The 20,263-nt window shown below is 36.7% G+C and overlaps 1 protein-coding gene across 4 annotated transcripts in view; it reads right to left on the bottom strand.

The window, feature by feature from the left end:
- Positions 1 to 20,263, bottom strand: part of CCNYL1 (cyclin Y like 1) — a 108,480-nt gene that overhangs the window by 7,788 nt on the left and 80,429 nt on the right. For 3 of the 4 annotated variants that reach the window (XM_019652924.1, XM_019652922.1, XM_019652923.1), the window contains 6 exons: positions 16,894 to 16,968; positions 15,206 to 15,240; positions 9,793 to 9,893; positions 6,779 to 6,814; positions 4,405 to 4,456; positions 3,207 to 3,326 (listed from right to left, as the gene is read on the bottom strand). In XM_019652924.1, the coding sequence (XP_019508469.1) occupies positions 3,207 to 3,326; positions 4,405 to 4,456; positions 6,779 to 6,814; positions 9,793 to 9,893; positions 15,206 to 15,240; positions 16,894 to 16,968 (419 nt within the window). The remainder of the gene's footprint in view (positions 1 to 3,206; positions 3,327 to 4,404; positions 4,457 to 6,778; positions 6,815 to 9,792; positions 9,894 to 15,205; positions 15,241 to 16,893; positions 16,969 to 20,263) is intronic. The other variant, XM_019652925.1, reaches the window with a different exon arrangement.

Genomic DNA, 20,263 nt, shown 5'->3' on the forward strand with positions numbered 1-20,263 from the left:
TGGTAATACTGAGCACATTTATATCTTCTTTTCACAGTAACTAGTCCTTTTGTGGCACGAGCTGAAAATAAAAACTGGTGGTCAAGAGAGCCTCCCAGTGGTTGCTGTGCAGCAGGACAGGCAGAACAATCGGTGTCCCTGGGGGCGGTCTTTACAAGTGTCAAAGTGTTCTGTACTTCAGGCCTTTTTAAGGCACACACATGCGTACAAGGGAGGGTCCTTCTCATATCCCTGAATTCTCACATCTCCACTATCATTTCATGAACTTCATCTCTGTCTTACATAATCTGAGGCTCAGTCACTTCTGTTGTTTTCAAGGCAGTAACAGAGCTGCCAGTGTCTCTCTCCCTGGGACTCCTCTACACCTGCCAGGTAGTGAGATTTCATGATTTCTTTTCCATGTATTAAATGTCTATTCTATAAAGAACTGGGTGACGTTCACAATTGAGTCAAGATTATAGAGGTAAGCTGTGATTTGTTGTTATCTCAAAGAGTGCTTTGCAGAAGAGTATATATGCCATTTGATAAGAAGAAAGAAGTCTAATTTAAAGAGTGTGTTTACTGTCTGAAAGTTATTAGACTGACAGCTTAGATTTGCCAATGCTCTCCAAACTCAACTGTGTTTTCAAAAACAAATGGTTATTGAACATTATATGTTCTTAATGCAATGTTGCTCCCATTCTCCAAAACTCAGCTCTCAGGTACCGTAAGAATGAACCTCCTTCAACTCTACTTTATGGGAATAATTAGAGGCTCCTTATACAACACTGGCAATCTCTCAACGTCCTGTGATCTTTACCGGCAAACTTGGCATTTGCCCTCCTGAGTCAGTGGGATTGAGATTTCTCCATCTTCTCGCTGAAGCTAACTCCTCTATTAATGAAGTCGATCCCATCCCACTTCTGCAGAACACTGTTCCCAGAATTACCTCTTTTTGAAGAATTTCTCCCTCTCTGCCAGAGGTTTTCCCCAATATGAATGTGTTTACATTGTTCCCATCCTAACCCCTCACAACTCCTAGAATGCTTCCTCCTCTCACTTTGCTCACAGTAAATGCCCTGATGCTGGCTTCTCATCTCCCATTCTCTCCTTAACCCACTTTAGTCAGCCCCGGTCACTATCACTCCACTGAAAATAACCTTGCCCAGGTCATGGGTGCCTGTGCACATACAAACCAGAGCTCCTCATCCCAACTCTCCAGTCCCCAAGCCTCCCTAGTGACATAAAGGGCACTGCCATTTGCCTAGTTGCTGGGGCCAAAACCCTCCGTTTGAGTTAGCCTGCTCCAATCTGTTAGCAATTCTTGTTATCTTTACCTATCACTGGTAATCTGACCACTTTGTTTTCTATTTGCCACTTCTCACTTGTATCACTGTTATTGCCTCCTGATTTCTCTGCCTCCACTCTGGTTTCCAACAACAGCCTATTCTCCCCAAAGCAGCCTCTTTAATTAAGAGCACTTCACTCCTGTTCAAGACCTGCCAAAGGTTTCCCATCAAATGAATAAAAACTGAACTTCTTCCCGTGGCCTGCAAGCAACAAGGCCCTCTAATACAGGGCACTGCCCTTCTATGACCTCATCTCCTATGTTCTTTCCCTCTTCCTCACTCTGACCCCTGTTCCTTGAACACACAAAACGTTCCCGTCTCAGAATCTTGCACTTGTCCCCTCTCCTGTAATGCCAGAGCTCCTTATATCTTCCTCAATTCAATCAGGTCAAGGTTCAAATGTTACCTATTTAAAGAGGCTCTTCCTGATTATTCTAGCCAAAACAATAAGCCCCTATAACCACTTTATCATTTTACCTTGCTTTATCTTCTTGGTATTTACTACTACCTGAAATAGTCATCTTTTTAAAAACATTCATTTAATAAAATACTTGCCTTCTTCACTAGAAGATAAGCTCTATAAAGGCAAGAACTTTACTCAACCTGTTCTCTCCTCTATCCTCAGCACTTAGATCTGTAAGGATGATCAGGCTAAAGTGGTAGGAAAACCAGGAGAGAATAATACAAGAGATGCTAAGATAAGAGAGGTTCAAGGAGTGTGTGGTCAAATGCTAAATGCTGCCAAGAAGTAGCTCATAGTATAAAGACCCACCGAATACTGACTTTTGGTCACTCTTCTATCTTCCATGCACTTTTTATTCTACACACTGTCTCTGCATTTGCACAGCTACTCCTAATTCCCTACCTCTAGCTCAGATTCATGCTCCAATACCATATATTGAAATTATCACTAGACACGGCCACTCTGCTGTCTTGCAGGTACATCCAGCTTAACTTATCTACAAACAAATCTCCCTCTTCAAACCCAGACTTTCCTTCCTGCATTACCTAGAGTTCTCCATGTGAGAGTACCACGCCTGCCTCTCTCCAGCATGTACTAAGCACTCCAAAGGGCTGGCAGCTCCATGGAAAGGCCTGTGTCTGACCCAGTGCCCAATGAGCGGTCTCTATTCAAAACCACAAGCCACATCTCCAAAATGTTAACTGAATAGTAACAGGAGGCAGTGACCTATGTATCCTTTTCCTTCACACCATGCAGTTGACATAGGTTTGCTGTGGGAGAATATAATACCACCACTTCCGGCTAGAATGAGACTTATAATGCAAAATGATAGAATCTTACCATAGGAATTCTGTATGGATGACACAAAGGCCTTACACGGTGGTAGCTTAGTAGGCACCTAGCGAATCTTTTTCAAGGACTGCCGGCACCATAACCCTAGGCAACGTCTCAAGCAGGCACAGGAGGACAACGGGGATGGAATAACACCCATCATCCACAGAACAGAGGATTTAGGGCTGTGGCTGTCAATCAGGACACACATCAGAACTGCCTGGGACTCGGCTTAGACCTGCACTGAGTCAGTCTCTGCCTGTCCCTGCCCCCATCCTACCCCACCAGTACACCCTGTGTGTACATGTGTGCACTGCATGTGCGTGTGTGTCCTGAGCTATGGAGGGAGACACCAGACATTCTCCTTCTGCCTTTAATAGCAATTGTTTTGTGATGAAAAAAGCAATGACAGCATTTTAAATCTTAATGATTAAGCTCGAATATGTGTATTTTACTTCCTTTGATAGGTTTCTCTTAATAAAAGTTCTCATGATCATTAGAGGAACCTACTTTTATTTGAAAAACAGGACCATACGTTGTGTACAAGACAGAGAAGATGCTTTATGAAAGAGGAAATAGCTTACCAAAGTTACTATTGCACATTCAGCTGTTAGCTGTGCGGCACTAAAAAGAGTACGAACAAATCTGTAAATCAATTTGTGTTCAGGATCATGCTTAAAATATTCCTCTGGAACCTTTTCTCGCTGAAAGAAGAAAAAATGCAATATAAGTATCCACTGAAGAAAAATACTTCAGTACTCTTACAATAGCAATCTTTATTTGTGCCCACATGCTCCATAAAGTAATTTTGAATGGGTGACATGTCTTTTAGTCTTTTAAATATAAACAAAAGGATCTTAAAAATACCACAGTGATTTAATACTCACCACCATTCATTAAAGAAAAATACAGGCACAACCTCAGAAAAATTATATATGTACCTTTCTACCTTACACCCACAGAATTCTATCTAAATGTAAATTATTTTTACGCTCAAAAGTCTTGTTGATCATCATGTCAAACTTCTCTGCAATCAACTCTGAAAAGCCATTTTCAGTTTCCTGGAACTATAAGGCTCTCAGGCTGGGCTGTCCTATATAGTAGTCACCAGCCACACGTCACTACAGACCATCTGAAGAATTTTAAATTTTTGCTATTTTAATTGATTTAAAATTTAAATAATTCTTTAATTTTCTTGAGATCTTAAAATATTTGTGAGGTTTATTTACAAATACAGAGGGTGCCAAAAAGAAGTATACACATTTTAAGAAAGGAAAGCTGTACTAAAATTGTAATACTCAATATATACCGATAACGAAAGATGAATACAAGTCATGTTTGACTCCTGCAATTACAAGCTCAAAGTGGTTACCATCAGCGCCCAGACACTTCTGATTACAGCGAACTACTGCTTGAGCAACGCTGACCAAAGTGTCCACTTGTACACGTTTTTGGCACCCCTGGTGTTTATATTGTTTGATGTTCTTGAAAATTATGTTTTAAAAAGATATTTTCTGTAATTTGGGTATGTTTATTCACTTTAGCTCACTAATTATACAAAGCTGAAATGCAGTTCTTACTGTCATGTCCCTCATACAACACCTCTTTTGTAAAATAATTAAGCTACAACATGGGGTGGGAAAGAAGAGTTAAAGGAAGATGATTTTTACTTCAAGCTGGAGGGAGTAATTTTCGTCAAGTAATTAATTTCAAAGCAAATCAGCACAAAATAAACACAACTGTATGAGAGAAAAATACAACCTAAATAAAACTGACACTTACTGTGAGTGGATGTGATCTCTCATCAAAAATATCCAACGATCTATTTGCATCTCTACAAAATAAGAATGTTCATTTAAAACACCAATTCAAGAATTGTTATTATCTTAGTAACACATCTATGGGGAGTAGAGAAGGGCTGGAGGGAGAAGCTTAGTCTTCAACAAAGCAGTTTTACAAGTTCTTCTCTTGGTTTGTGTAAGGGTTTCCTGACCCCTTTTAATTTAGCACATCAAATTCTGTGACATCTTTTCTACAATGACCAGCCTGAGTTGCCTTTATAAGCACTGACCCTAAGAGGCAGTGCTAGTAAACTAAATATATTTCTATTCCTCTAACCTCACATTTGGATACACAAGAACATTTTATAAAGCAGTTGTAGGGCTGGCTGAGTGGCTCAGTTGGTTAAGAGCTCGCGCAAGAGTGCGAGCTCTGAGCAACAGCAGTTTGATGCCCAGCCCAAGCTGAGTTGCCGCTGAGCTGCCAACAGGTGGCAGGATGGCTCAGCTAAAAAATATATATATATATAAAGCAGTTGTGATGGGCAATAATGTCTTCAGAATTTTAATGCATGTGAATAGGAGATTCATGTTTCTTCCGTTGTTTTTTTTTCATATTAGTTTCCTATTATTATATTCTTATTGTGCATTTTTTCTTGTCTCTTTAGTTTGAGTTAAAAACTTGTCTTTTTATTTTAGAAGTGACTGGTCTTTTGATTTAAAAGTTCACAACACTTATAGACCGTGCTCATTTAAACAGTGATTTTCCAGATGTGTTCTGCTGGCCTCTGGGGTTCCCCTAGACCCTGTTCAGGAGGCCCATGAGGTCAAAACTGTTTTTATAGGACTACTAAGGCATTACCTTTTATGCTGACATTTGCAGTGACTGTACAAAAGCAAAGTGGGTACAGCTGGTTTCTGAGCATGAATCAAGGCAGTGGGACCACACTGTACTAGAGGTCATTCTATTATTCTTCATTGCCACTTGCAGTTGAAAAAAATTCTGCTTTACTTAAGAACATCCATGATAAAGTAGTAAAAATTAATAATGTTATTAAACCTTGATTCTTTTTATATTCTGAATGAGTAAGTGGAAAGTAGGCACTAAGAACTTCTGTATACTGAAACACGGGTGTGTTAAGGAAAGGTACTGGTGACTTAGTTGTAAGCTAAACAAGCCACTTTTCTCATAGAATACCATCTTTATTTGATAGTACAACTGTCATTCTCTCAAAAACGAACAATCTCAGTCTGTCATTTCAAGGAAAATAACATAAATATATTTGTTGGCAATGATAAAATTCAAGCTATCAAGCTAAAAATCAGGATCTGAAAAAACGTGTACCTTCTTTTGTGAGCTTGACAGCTTTTCAATACTTAAAGACTTTTCTGATAAGATTGGTGGTGATACTAACAAAAGTGAGTTTTTGACACTGTGTAAAGAAATGGGAATCAATACTTTCCAAATGACAAAAGCATAACAGTATAAAATCATGTACAAGTAAAAGATCCATTTAGTGTACCAGAATAGATCAATGGGTATTAATTTAACAGACTTACTACAAGGCCATTGATATGATTTAAAATTCCATTGTAACTAATTTAAGAAACTAGCACTTGTAGACTTTTGGTACAGTGTCAAATAATATTCACAATTATCTGAAAGTTTTAAAAATACACATTTTTCCAGCTATATATCTGCATGGGCTGGTTCTTCTTCATATCGCTTCTTCCAAACAAATGACTGAAGTAATTGCAAATGATTGAAGACAGAGTAGACATGAGAATCAGCTGACTTCCATTAAGCCAGACATTAAATAGATTTGCAAAAACGTAAATAAATAACACACTTTCCACTCAACTTTTTTGTTGTGGAGAATAATTTAAAAATTATGTTAGTACTATGGTTCCCGGTCTGGGGTGATTTTTGTCTCCCAGGGTACATTTGGACGTGGTTGGAGACATTTTTGGTTGTCACAATGTGGAATTGGGGAGAGGGTGCTACTGGCATCTAGTGAGTAGAGGTCAGGAATATTGCTAAATAGCTTATAATACACAGGACAATCCCCCACAACAAAGAATTATCTAGCTCAAAATCTCAATAGTGCTGTAAAAACTCTGTTTTAACATATAATGGACTTATTTTTCAATTCTCAATTTTAATTTCTAATACAGTATCAATATGACACACATAAACAAATACTCTTTGGGATTCTCAATGACTTAAGGGTTAAGAGCCATAAGAGAAAAACAAACGATTCACTTCAGTAAAAGTACTCTACAGTACTACAAATAAGGTCTATAGTTATTACCTAACTCTAAACATGATACCTTATAAATTTATTAGCTAGAATAACAAGACAGGTTTTACAACTCACCTGTTCTTTATGTGGTAATATATTGCTAAGGTCACACTGTGGAGGAAAAAAAATGTAACAATTGATTTTAACATGTTAGGTCTGAAGACATTTTTTTAAATGGGCTGGGTTGTGGGGGGAGAGAAGACCTTCCCAGATGCCCAGTGGCCTTGAAATTCTTATTTAGAACAGTATCATGTGGGCGCTGGGGCCCCCTTATTTTGGTTCTTTAGCTTTTAGCAAAAGTAGAACCAAAATGCTAGGTTAGAAGACATGTCTCGATTGATTATCATATTATATAAGTTATTACGTATGTCCCCTGTCATTTGCCTTTTTACCCATAGAACCTTTCATCCTGTACAAGTTTTACCTATTTGTACACAAGCTTAAATTTAAGCCAGACAGATTTTGTGCTTTAAAAAAAAAAAAAGTTGTTAGGCCCCACATTTCAGTTCACTATCCATGTACCCATTCCTTTTCCATGATTTCCCTAAAGGTAAATAAAGAGCTCTATAGCAAATAAAGTCATTTAAAATAACTCATATAATTATTAGAAAATTTAATAGCAAATATAATTACCCACAAAATCAATAGGTCTAGCTATCCTGAAATAAGCAGTGCTAACAATGCAGCATACTACTACACAGTGTAATATTAATAACAGTTATTTATAAATTAGCTTAAATGAAACATGAATGAGCAGGTGTAAGTCCTCAGACACTGTGTAAGTTACTGGATTCCTAAAGTACTCACAAATGACGTGTACTTGGGCAACAGAGGGGTTCTCTTGGGGAAGTTATATGCTCCTCTTTGCCCTCAGTGTCTAAACTGAAGCTCAAAATAATTGAGGGAAGGCAAATCTGAATTTTATAACTAGGTCTTGTAAAATACTAGCACTTGTAAAAAGGCCGGTAACATTGTTAGCATCTAAGATGGATACTTCTATAGTGCTTCAAACAGTTTCATCTTCAAATTGATTTTAAAATCACAGAATTTGAAGAATACAAGCTGAAAAGGACCACTGAACCTGAGATGACATTTAATTCAACAACCCATTTTTACAGATAAGGGAATCGGGTTAAAACTGACTTGCCCAAGGTCCTACCAACGGTGAGAAGCAGTTCTCTTTCTCCTCCACTCCAACCAGCAGTGGTTCCAAGGTTGGCTGTACACTGAGATCATCTGAGGAACTTTAAAAGCTGCCTGGCTTCCACCTCTAGACCTTCTGATTTAACTGGCACTGGTATGACTTGGGGTTGTTTTTAAAGCTCCCCAGGTGACTGCAATGTGCAGCAAAGTTTGGGAACAAATGAGGTAAGAGTTATGGTCAGAATTACGGTGGATGCTTCTGTGCATATCATCATGCCTCACATCTTTCCTCAGCCTATCAAAAGTCTCCTGAGAGTAAGAGAGTGTGTTGGGGGGAGGGAAGAGGGGCTGGAATGAATGTGTTTAGAGACATGTATTTTGAAAAAGTTGCATAAGAGATTCTAATAAGGCTCACCCATCCTACTGAAAACAATGTACTACTATTACCCCAAGAGAAACAGTTTTCAAACTCATTTGCTCTATTAATTTTGTCAGTACATCTTTATTTCGCCAATAGTGAATGTATGAAAGATAATTTTTAAAAACGAAGCAAATTAAAACTTTCTATACTTCCAAAAATGAGACTAATTTGGGAGGGCAGGGGGCGGAAAGCATGAAACTTACTTCTCAGAGTGAAGTTAATCTTTAAAACTACTTTTGAATTACATACTGAAATATCAGAATCTTTTGAATTCAAAAGAAGCTGTGGACTAAAGCCAAAGTAGAGTGGTGTTTTTACCCATGGATTTCATGTCTTGACTGAATAAAAACATTCAGTGATTACTTGATAGGTGCCAGAGCTCAGGACTTTAGAGAGAGACAGGGCTCAGGTCTTGCTGAAACACAATTTGACCTCAACTATTGTTATAAGTGAGAGGAGAAAGTTACATTATTATGATTGTGAACTTGTTGTTTTTAATTAAAGTAGAAGTTACTGATAATTTAATCAGTGAAAAAAAAGCTGGTACATTAGAAACAAAATTAAATATATAAGCTAATTATGTTTTTAAGACTGAAAAATAAAATTAGGGATGAGGATATTAATATTTTCAAGTAGCATTTCCCAAAGTATGTTCTGAAAACTCAACACTCATATCCCAAGGAGATATTAATAAAGTTCCTTGGACAACCCCAATGGGAGTCAGGAAGCTCTACATCCTGTTTTGGGTTTTTTTTCTCTCTTAAATAAGCTTAAAAGGTTCATCTTACAGTGTTTTTACAAAACTTCACCTCTCATTTTTTTTCTGCTATGATTTTCTTATATATAATGTCTTAGAGATATATATGTATAGTTATAAATATGTATATAATTAAATTTAATATATCTATTAAATCAAAACCTCAGTTAAGCAAATTTTATCTACGACGAAATTAGCTTGAAAAGTTGTTCCTTAAGACTAGATTGATGCATTTTTCCTCTTCTTTGCAGGACAGGAAGGAGGAGTGAATTTTCATACAGAAATAGTACAGGAAAAAAATACACGATAGGGAAAATCTGACCAAATCCAATTTAAATACAGATACACTCTGGTGCCAGTAGGGACAAGCTGTTCCTCCTTCGCCGAGTAGCTTCCAAAGTGGTATGCATTGTTTCAGGCCTATACCTAATAAATACTTTTTTCTAGAAACATCCAATAAAAAGCACTTCTCCTTTTCATTATGTTCAACAATGTCGTAACAAGAGAAATGCATCAAATAAAGATACAGATATACTCTTTCTGGGGTTTCTTATTTACTAACTGGCTTTCCCTTCTTCCATCCCCTCAAAGATTAAAACGGAAATTGAAAATTCATTTTTAGGTCCCTGAAATCATTATATAATTGACACCAGTTTCTTAACCTGATCACTGAAAAGGACAATGAAATGAGTGAAATTACATATGGCTAGGATGCTTTTAGCATAAGGGGGTCTGTCACTCAGCCCTTGGCAACCTAGTTGTACTCACCATTTTATTGTGGTTCTAAGATTAGGCTGGCTGACTGTGCTGTCATCTAGAAATATTGTTGAGCATGAGCTATATTTTTTAGTGAGCTGCCCTGGAGATACCTGAAGGGGAAGGGAAATAGAAGAAAATGTCACAGTAAGTTAAACCTATAAAAGTGTATTTTTTCCTTGGTTAAAATGTCAAATGATTAAGCATTAAGATTTTTTCTTACACTCCATAAACTACTTGAGTGTGATATCATGTGTAGCTCCATGGGCTACCAATTAGATACTGTTAACTTCCACAGACAAGTTCTGAGGAATGGGTTATAATATGCTGCCCTTGATATAGTACCTATAATCAAACTTGGCAATACCTATTATAAATTCCCTTTATAATAATGTAAAACGTTTAGAATAAGATTTCAGTGGTTTTTTTCCTTAAGCAATTAAAAGCAGCTGAGATTTTCTATTTTGACTATTAATTTACTACAATAAAACGTAATGCCTTATATAATATTGAAGCAAGAGCATTTTATTGCAGTAAATGAAAGCCAATTTATTTACTGAAAGCCAATAATAAATATTAGTTCAGGAAGACAGTGTGGCAAAACAAATATTTTCGAGTGAGAGGTATGTGTGCTGGGGCTTCTCTATTACTAACAAGCTAGGGGGCCAACGGTTTCTCAGTACTTCCGTTTCCTTACCTGGAGGATAAAAGAAGATTGTTTTAAGATTCTCTCACATTCAAAAAACAGATAAAACAACTTTGAGCATTTAACTCTCACTTCATGTTTAAATAAGACTGTCATTAACATTACTCAAGTGAGAACCTCAGAGAATACTTGCTATTCATTTCTAAATTTTATTTATTTTATTCTCTAAGTTATCTAACACTTATCAGGACGCTTTCCTGCCTCACTCATGCTGCAATGCCTTTTTCGTCCTCCTTGGACCAACAAGCTTAACTCCTGTCTACCTCCAGGATACATTTACCAGTAGCCACACTATAAAACTTCGTCATTTCAGTACATACAGCTAAATCACCACTTGTTACATGGTATCAATTGCTTACAGGGTATCCCCCCTCAGAAGAAAGCAAGCTTCTCTAGGGAAGGAGGGCTTTACTCCTCTCCTACCTTCAGCTGCTCAGCATAGAATCTGGGACAAACTAGGAGTTTAACAACTGTTTGACAAATTATTTAAAATCAATTACAATTGGAAGGTAAATCTTCCCATAGATACAAATTAGAATTTATCTGCAGTGGTGGTAACTGGAGAGGTAACAATGAATGCTTTGAGACCCTCTAGAGAATAAACTATTTTTAAAACACTTTAGAAGTATCCATTTATTTGTGAAGAACCCAGCAATAATCAAATACTGAAATAGATAAATTAGGACAATTCCCTTTCTTAAAGGAAGGCCAATAACCAAATCTCAGTCACTGTAAGTAGTTATAATAGTAGCATTCTTTAATATCCCAGAGTAACAACAATTTTAATATGCTTGGTTTTGTTGTTTTTTAAAACTAATTCAGATGAGCCTTCCTTCCTCCCTCATATTAATATAAAATAATTTTCACCATGGTCATACTCTCCCCTCAGTATCCCCCACAAATACACAAAAGATGGAGCAGACAGAAAATCTAGTTGATGCCTTTTGAAATACAAAGCATTTAAAAATTGCCAGTAGCCAATAATCAGAAATATTCATATGTTACATAAAATACCATTTTGCTTGTTTCAGATGTTTTACTGCAAAAACCACTTATTCTTTATTAATGAAAAGTTCCAGACATATTTTTGAAAAATATCACTATTTGGAGGAATAAATTCTGCATGCTAGAAATGTTTTAATTATATCTAAAACTCTGATATGTTCCTTAAGTTATTCAGTTAACTTGTAATTTGCTTTTGGAATCTCAAAGAACAAATACAGCATGAAAAATGAAAATTTATTCAAATACTTTTATTGTAAATGTAAGGTTATCATCTTTTAAGATCACTACTATTGAGGTATAATATGGCACATAGTACACCGTAATAAAGTGAATTCTGACCAAAAACCTGTATGTTGAGGGAGTAAAAAGAATAGAAAGGAAATGCACCAAAATATAGACTAGCTGGTAAAGCTTAGGGTAATATTTGCTCCAATTTTCCTCTGTTTAAAATTTTTTTCTATTATAAATGCATATTGGTTTGTCTTTGAAAATATTAATGTTAAAAAAATAAAAAAATTTAATTAGACATGGTCTCACAGCCCTATGAGGGCTCATTTAGTAAATCAGCAATTTACAGTCTACTGGCTGGATCCAACCAAACACTGAACACTTCCCCCGTCAGCCCAGGCCTACTCCCAACTATTGAAACTTTCAGCATCAAGTATCTGGTACTCACTAGAGGGTGGCAGAAGAAGCCTCTGAGTGAAGTCTGGATACATTGCCTGCCAGCAGGTTACTTTTCCCTCATCTTGCTTGAAAATTTAAGACAACTGTCCTTTAGGTTAAAGCCTTAACCACTGCTGGCTCACAACCTCAATAAATTACACTGACAAACACAAGGATACAAAATGCAAATACTAAAAAAAAATTTTAAAATAAAGCAAAAAAAAATCAATCAGCCAAAAACACTATTGATAGTTTAGTGTTCACAGGCATTATTTCAGTTGGTTATTAGAATAGTCAGGGACAAAGAACAATATTTTATCTTCACTCATTCAGCACTAATGACAGAATAGATGGACTTTTACAATTTTTATAACGGAAAGGGTTACTTAGTAGACTTAAGGTTCAATGGCAAAGATAGAAAAATAATCATACCTAGAAGTCTAATAAGTTACAGCCCAAACCTTACCACCAAACCTCAAGTACCTGCTGAAATCCTGCCCCCACCCTTTTTATGCCTATTGCTTCATTTTAACCCATTAAAAAAATAAAGCTGAAGATTAATTTTTTCTTTCTACTTTTTCACAAGTTTTAGATATTAAGAATTAATGACTTTTAATTAACTTAAAAATTTCTAACACTTTATGAATTAATGAAAACTATGCTGCACATTAATGGAACAATGTGGCAGGGTGTGTGGTTTGAATAGAATTCTTAATCAAGGCCTTAATAGAAAAGTATAGTATGCTAATTTATAGGTATAATAAAAAATATTCTCTGAATTAAATTCATTAATTACATTGAATTAAAACTTTAAACTTTGATTTACACTTTAATCATAGATTCTAAGTTTGAGTTAAACATGGTGGACTGACTATAAATCTATTTCCTCTTCCCTTCCTTTTTGAGATCTCTTATTATAATTAAAGGCATTAAAAGAAAGGTTCTACACAATAGGATAAACAGCAGAGGATTTTAAAGTTTGAAAGCTGAAGAATAGACAAAGGAGTGGTAACTCACATGGCAGGACAAAGGAAGCACAACCTTGGTACCTACAGAGAGTGGCTGGGACAGGAACAAGAGAACCTAAGGCAGGCTCAGAATTCAGAGGCTTGGCTCCCAAATCCGTGCAGTGAGGCCTGTCAATTAACAAAGTTCTGCTCATTCCTGGTGCTTCCAATTAGATCTTAAGACAGCCAGGGGCTGGCACACATCTGAGGGAAGCCAACAAGCGAGAGAGATCAAAACAGGAAGAAGGAAGTTAATGGGAGTTAATAAAATTCAGGAGCAAATGAAAACTGAAAAAAAAAAAATTCTTAAGCAACCTCAGAAAGATAAAAAATTGCATTGGTGAGAGAACTAAATGCTGTAGAAAAAGGACAGAATAGAACTCTATAAATTAAAAATAGGATAGACAAAACAAAGTATTTAACAGAAGCATTGGTGCATAAAATCAAGGAAATCTCCAGGAAGTAAAAAAGACAAAATGGAAAATAGGAGGGGGGAAATTTTTAGAAATCCATGCAGAAATACTGGTCTAAGATTTTCAACATCTGAATAATAGGAATACTAAAAAGAGAAGGAACAGAGAAAATATCAAAGAAACAAACAAAAAAAAATTCACTGAAAGAAGACCTGCAGCCTTAATGGCCCCAGTAAAATGAAAAGGTCCATACCAAAGCACATTATGAAATTTTAGAATCCCAGAGATAGAGAAGGTACTAATTAAAAGCTTCCAGGGAAGGAAGAGATGGGGGTAAAATGACTAAAATTGGTAATGTACAATGTACCATACAATCTCAACAGACTTAAGAGCAACGCTACCAATGAGAAAACAGTAGAAATGTCTTTAGAACTACAAAAATTAGTTTCAACCTAAATTCTACACTTTATCAAATAGAAGGCATTTCAGAGGGGCTAGATCTCGAAAAACTTCTGCCCATTTACCCTTTCTCAGAGAAATGTGCTCCAGTAAAACAATGGAATATAACAAGACAGAGAGAAACATAGGAATGATATAGGGACTCCAACACAAGAGAGCAGTGATGTGAGATGCCAGATGACTTCCAAGAGATATGCCAGGAAGACAGGTATAGAGCAGGCCTAGAGAAAACCAGTCTATATCGGAGTAGGATAACAAAAGGCTGGGGAATGTTGTTTCTGAGAAAAAAAATGGAACAGATGTGTTTAGTAGATGGAAAATATTTTTGATAGGCATGTGACAAATGTTACAACATTTGGGAGAAAAACTGTTAGAAAACAGGCAAGTGAATATAGTCAGGAAATTAATTCCACACACACAAAAATGAAGACTTACTAGGTATTAAGTTAATGCAGCATAAATGTAGTATTTCTGTCTGCTAGTCATCTTTTTCTGTCATATTACTCGATTGTTCGGTACAAAACCATTTTTTTGAAAGCAGGGAGACCAGCCTACTTACTACATATGGCCATGTGAGACCATGTTGGCTTGAAAGAGGGATTGGATTATCCTGGAGAAGTGCAGAAGTGCCCAGATTTCAGTTATATTTAAGAAAAAGAATGAAGGGCGTACACGGAGGAGGCACAGCCAGCAGTGGCTCAGCAGTGAACACTATTTGCATAGTCATTATAATGCAAACATTATGATTTAATGAAAACCATGATGATACATGTTGAGGGAATGGAGGGAGGTAAATAAGTCCATGGTGGAGTCAGGAAGCTAAGCTTTCACCTGCCATGCCAGGAAGTCAATAAATAGTGCTAAAAATTAACTTAGCTATTATACCTTTGTTAAAAAATAAGATAAAAAAATTAAGGCAGATCTTCATACCACAATCAGGTTATTGAAATTTAACTTGAATGTCAGAACCCTTAAAAAATGGGCATTACTAAGCCAAAGACTTTCCTGAATATGTGTATTTGGTAATCAGGAAAACTAAAGAGATTCAGAAAATCTACAAAAAGAGGTCCAAACAGTATCGAGTCCATTGTATTTTTTAGGAATCATGGCCGACATACTTTTAATTCAAACTATTAATTTCTTACTTAACTTTTCAACTGTTTACTTACATGATTTAAATGGTTGCTCTTCCTCTTTTCTCGCACTAAGAATAAAAAAAATTAACTGATCAATTCTGATACAAATGCCACAGGAAAATAAAAGTAGTTGCTAATTATCTGATGGATTACCAACATACAAAATGAGACAAAAATCCATTTCAGAAATTATAAAATCCATTTATAATTTCAAACAAAATTTATCATTTAAATCACCTGGCAAGATGAATCCCATAAAGTAAAATGTAAAAACTTAGTTTTACTTTTTGACCTAACAAATATTCTATATTAGGTACAAATGAAAGACTCTATGTACAAAAGAAAAGGGCAGAGCAAATTAGGCCAGGTGAGAAACTTAGCTAATAAAAAAGTTTACCTGTTGTACATCTGAACCACTGCCCAGTCGTAGTTTCTAATTCTACATTTACACCTGGCTTACTTGGATTACCAGAACCTAATGGTTGACAGCTCTAAGACTCTCAAGATGCACCAGCATCCCTGCCAGCATCCTGAACCACTTACCGGGAATCAACGGAAATACCTTACTGAAAAAATAAACGGGTCTTGACTCAATTGGAAAGTAACCTGTCTTATTATAAATTTAAATTTTAAAATGAGTGTGCTAACCTAAGTGAACATATCTACAAGCACACGGAATCATTTTGCTCTAACAAAGGCCAGAACAACAAAAGCTCCACATGGTTACCCACACAGCCTCCTTCAATGCAGGATGGGCATCGCAGGCACACACTGCTTACGACTGAAGGCAGAGGGGCGCGAGCTAGCTTTCCTTTCACTGTCTCTACTCTCTACACATGAGCAGCTCGCAGCTTTGGGAGAAACTAAAATACAGCGGCACTCCAAACCAAAAACGATTGGCTCAAGAAAAGGCACAGTACACACGCTACGAAAATACAGGTTAGGAACCCCATTTTTTATTGTGCTGTATTACTTCAGATATTATGGAACCCTCACTTTTTGTATTCCTGCTGTCAGAATCAACTGAAAAACTTGGTCATGTATGGCTTTTTAAGCAAATAAGCTCGATTTCACATAACATTAAGGAAAATAAGCAAGTAGGCAGGAGTGTTAAAATACTACAGTTCTGATTCTTACCCTAAAACAAACAGGACACAGGAAACTGACACTAGTCTCAGGTGCTGAGGCTAACCTGGGAAGCCCCACAGGCATGTCTGCTCTGTGTCCCCTAGCACCGCGTTCCATTAATGGAATGCAGCGTAAGTCTGGATGTGAGACAGCGTCATTTGGTTGAGCACTGTGTAAAATGGGGCCCAAATCACACATTCAATCCCCATATATAAACATCTGATTTTTTTTTATTTGTTCAAATGAAAACCTGTGAACTAAATCCTATCATTCATCTCTAAAATGTGTGCTCTTTGGAGCAAGGGGAAAAGGACATAGTAGTATGGAGAAAGAGACCCCATCTAAATCATGTGGCCAGTTGACTGAGTTGATAAAGAGGTGGCAAAATGTGTAAACAGATAGTCTACCTGTTCTCACTAAAACAGTGACAACTAAAGGAAAGTGTGTATCATCACCTATTAAAATAAAACTAGTGGATACTTGGAAAAGTGAAACACTTAAACCAATGTATGAGTTCTTCTAAATACTTTCTATAATACACAACATAGAAACAGTTTTCAATTTTTTCTCAGAGGAAAAAATTATTTTCTTACCATCCGTTTGAGATTTGCTCAGGAAAATTGTGCTTGCCCTCGGATGGTCAGAAGGGTTTGATTCCAAAGCTAAGTCTGTATAGGAAGAAGAGTAAAAGGTGTGATGATTTAGTTGAGTAGAAAAATACATGATTTTCAAAATAATCAATTTTAATTTTAAGCACTTTTAACAGTCTTGGAAGAGTTTTTAGTAATGATAAGCCAATTTTAGTAAAGGCAACAATATAAAAATTCTACTGGGAAAATGCAAAATTGTAGAATCTCTCCATATATGTGGAACAAAACCAGGTTATGTCTTAGACATTTTTTTAACTTGCATCTAAATAATCTATGAAATTTTTAGATGAATCATATATGTGCCTTCCCCCTCCAACTTATCAATCAGAAATACAACCACCTTCCTTTGTGCTGATATTACTAGCACATTCCAGGAACAGTCTCAAGAAGCAAGTTATGCTGTGGCCAATTACTGTCAAGATACCAGCTAATACAGAGGGTGCAAAAAAATGTATACACATTTTAAGAAAGGAAAAACCTGCATTAAAATTGTAATGCTCAATATATACTGATAACAAAAGATGAATACAAGTCATGTATATACATTTTTTGGGCACCCCTGGTATATCAAATGTACCAAAACCAGATGAGTTGTGTTTGGCAAATGTTCTTTAGACATTTAGGCTAATTCTAACTCCATTCAACAAATGAACTTATTGAGTTAGCTGTGCTTTATTTGGAGGCTATTCATCATGGCAGATTTAAAAGGATAGCATAAAAGCTCTATGTTCCACTATAAGAACACTTTCATGATAGTGATTTTTAATACTTTCATAAAAGTGACTAAACTTTTGCCCTCAATTTCCATAGCTAAACTCTCATTTTTTTCCTTCCATGCCACATGATTAATTTGGGGCTTCAATAAGAATACTTTCTAGAGCTGATCATAGGGCTGCTTGTAAAAAAATTAAAAAATTGGCTGTTTCTATGTAAAGGCAGGCCTGCCTGAAGTCCACCTTGTACCAAGGTGGGATAGTCTTCTATTTAGGCAAGAATACGAAACATGTACTTGATTTTTCTTCTTTTTTTAATAGCATTTTTCTTTTATTAAATTTACTGGGGATAACAATGATTAGTAAAATTACATAGGTTTCAAAAGTATATTTCTATAATACATCATCTATGTATCACATTGTGTGCTCACCACCCAGTCAGTTCTTTCATCACCATATATTTGGCCCCATCAAATTTTCATAAGACAAAGGTTGCCACCATATGGAATAATAAAGTCATTTAAAAAAAAACAAAAAACCCTATGATATTCCTTAGTCTTGTCCATCTCAAACCACTTAACCAATCTGGTAAGAAAATAGACCAAGATCCTGATAGAGTAATGGTTAAGGCACTATTTCCCACACCACATAATAATGGTTCTATTTTTTAAAAGGGCATTTGGTGGTCAAATCTAAATACAGTATATCCCTTGTTCTTAGAGAATCAAAATGCACACTGACATGTTAAAAACTAATTAGTTTACTAATGAATACTGTTTAACTCAGCATTTCACAAAGTTATCTACCTAGAATCCTTTTTTTTTCCCCTACAAGTAATACAGTTAGAATCTTGCATAAATAGACTTTGGGACTTCTTGGTTTAACAGGAATCTGAACCATCCATTTTAATGGTACTGCCAGCACTAGAAATTTATATAGCTAAACCAATTGCTTTGTTCTTCAAGGAAATTCTTCACTGAATTTCAAGTTTATTAAACTGCTTTTGGAGAAATTATTCTATTTGACATTTTTATGTAAAAGACCCATAAAATTATTTTAACGTTTTTTTCCACGTATTTGAAAAATGAGACAATGTTACCTATTTAGAAAAATAAATTAATTCAGTTGTGCACAAAGTGACAGGAAGAGGCATTAACAGTTGCCTCGAACCTCAGGCTTCTGAAAGGATTCAAGATTACTTCTTACCAAAAAGAAAGCAAATATAATGCATTTGAATCCAAACAGTAAGCAGAAATGTTTGCAAAAGTAGCCATATTATGTACCAGTGCCTATGGCATGATAAAATTTAATCGAAATTTTTCAATGACAAGTCCAAGGAAAGTAAGTACTAGAATCAAAGAAGCAGGCTTACACACACACACACACACACACACACACACACACACACACACACACACACACACACACACACACACACACACACTCTGCCCCAAACCAAGATGGTTACTGTGGATCTAAATACAAAAATCAAGAAGGTTGGGATAGGGCCGGCCGAGTGGCGCGATGGTTAAGAACTCGCTTGGGATGCCAGAGGGCCCCGGTTCGGATCCCACATATGAGGGCCAGTGACACTGCCCTCCACAGCTAAGATGCTGAACAACGGCTCAACCTGGAGCTGGGCTGCTGTGAGTCGCCGGCGACGGCGTGGGCTGCAGCCCCTGCTGCAGTGGGTTGCCATGGGCTACCGTGTGTAGCCAATGGCCAGCGTGAGCGGCCGTCCAGAAGCCGGCGACTGATCTGCCTCACCAGGGAAAAGCGCAATGATGGTGCCAACTTGGGCCAGTGAAGCAACGTCCTCCACAACTAGACTGAAGAACAAAACGACAGCAACTTGTCTGTCCCCCTTCCCCCAATTCCCCAGCACTGTTCCCATCCCCCCAATTCACCAATAAAAATCTTTAAAAAAAAAAAAAAAAAAAAAAAAAAAAAGGTTGGGATAAAAAGAAATGCCAACATGAAGGGGAAAGAAAAGCAACATTAGCCCAAGTGACAATCAGCCCCATTGTCATGCCTACCCTACCTTCTAGGGTGGCCACATGCCCCAGGCCTGACCAGTCAGTCACAGCTGTCCTGGGACCTGCCAAGAACCCAAGGAGAAAGGCAGAGCTGTGCTCTAGGACCCTCAGACAGCCTGGAGCTGCGGAGGCTCCCTTCACCATGAGGGGAGAGCCTCTTCAGGAGAGCTCAACAGAGAGCAGAACTGAGACAGGAGTTCCTTGGTTTTTACTGTGTGAACTCTGGTTGTACAAGTCAATACTTTTAAAAACAATTTAAGCTATTTTGAGAGAGTTTCTTTAACTTGCAACTGAGAGAGACCTAGTTAATCAGCAGTACTGATGATCACACTAAAGGTGGGAATAGATAAAAGTCACTTGCTCATTCCATTAACAAATATGAACAGAAATTTGCAAGAGTCAAAATATGCTTTGCTTAAAAATTACTCATAAACTCAATCATTACTATAATTACAATTAGTTGTTTTTCTTATACTTTTTAAAAAGAAAGCTCTAATCAGTGTAAAATTTATGTTCTATTTTGTTACTGACAAATGAACTCCACCCCATTGCAGCATACTTACT

This window comes from Hipposideros armiger, unplaced genomic scaffold, assembly GCF_001890085.2.
Source record: "Hipposideros armiger isolate ML-2016 unplaced genomic scaffold, ASM189008v1 scaffold_190, whole genome shotgun sequence".
In the NCBI taxonomy this organism is placed as follows: Eukaryota; Metazoa; Chordata; class Mammalia; order Chiroptera; family Hipposideridae; genus Hipposideros; species Hipposideros armiger.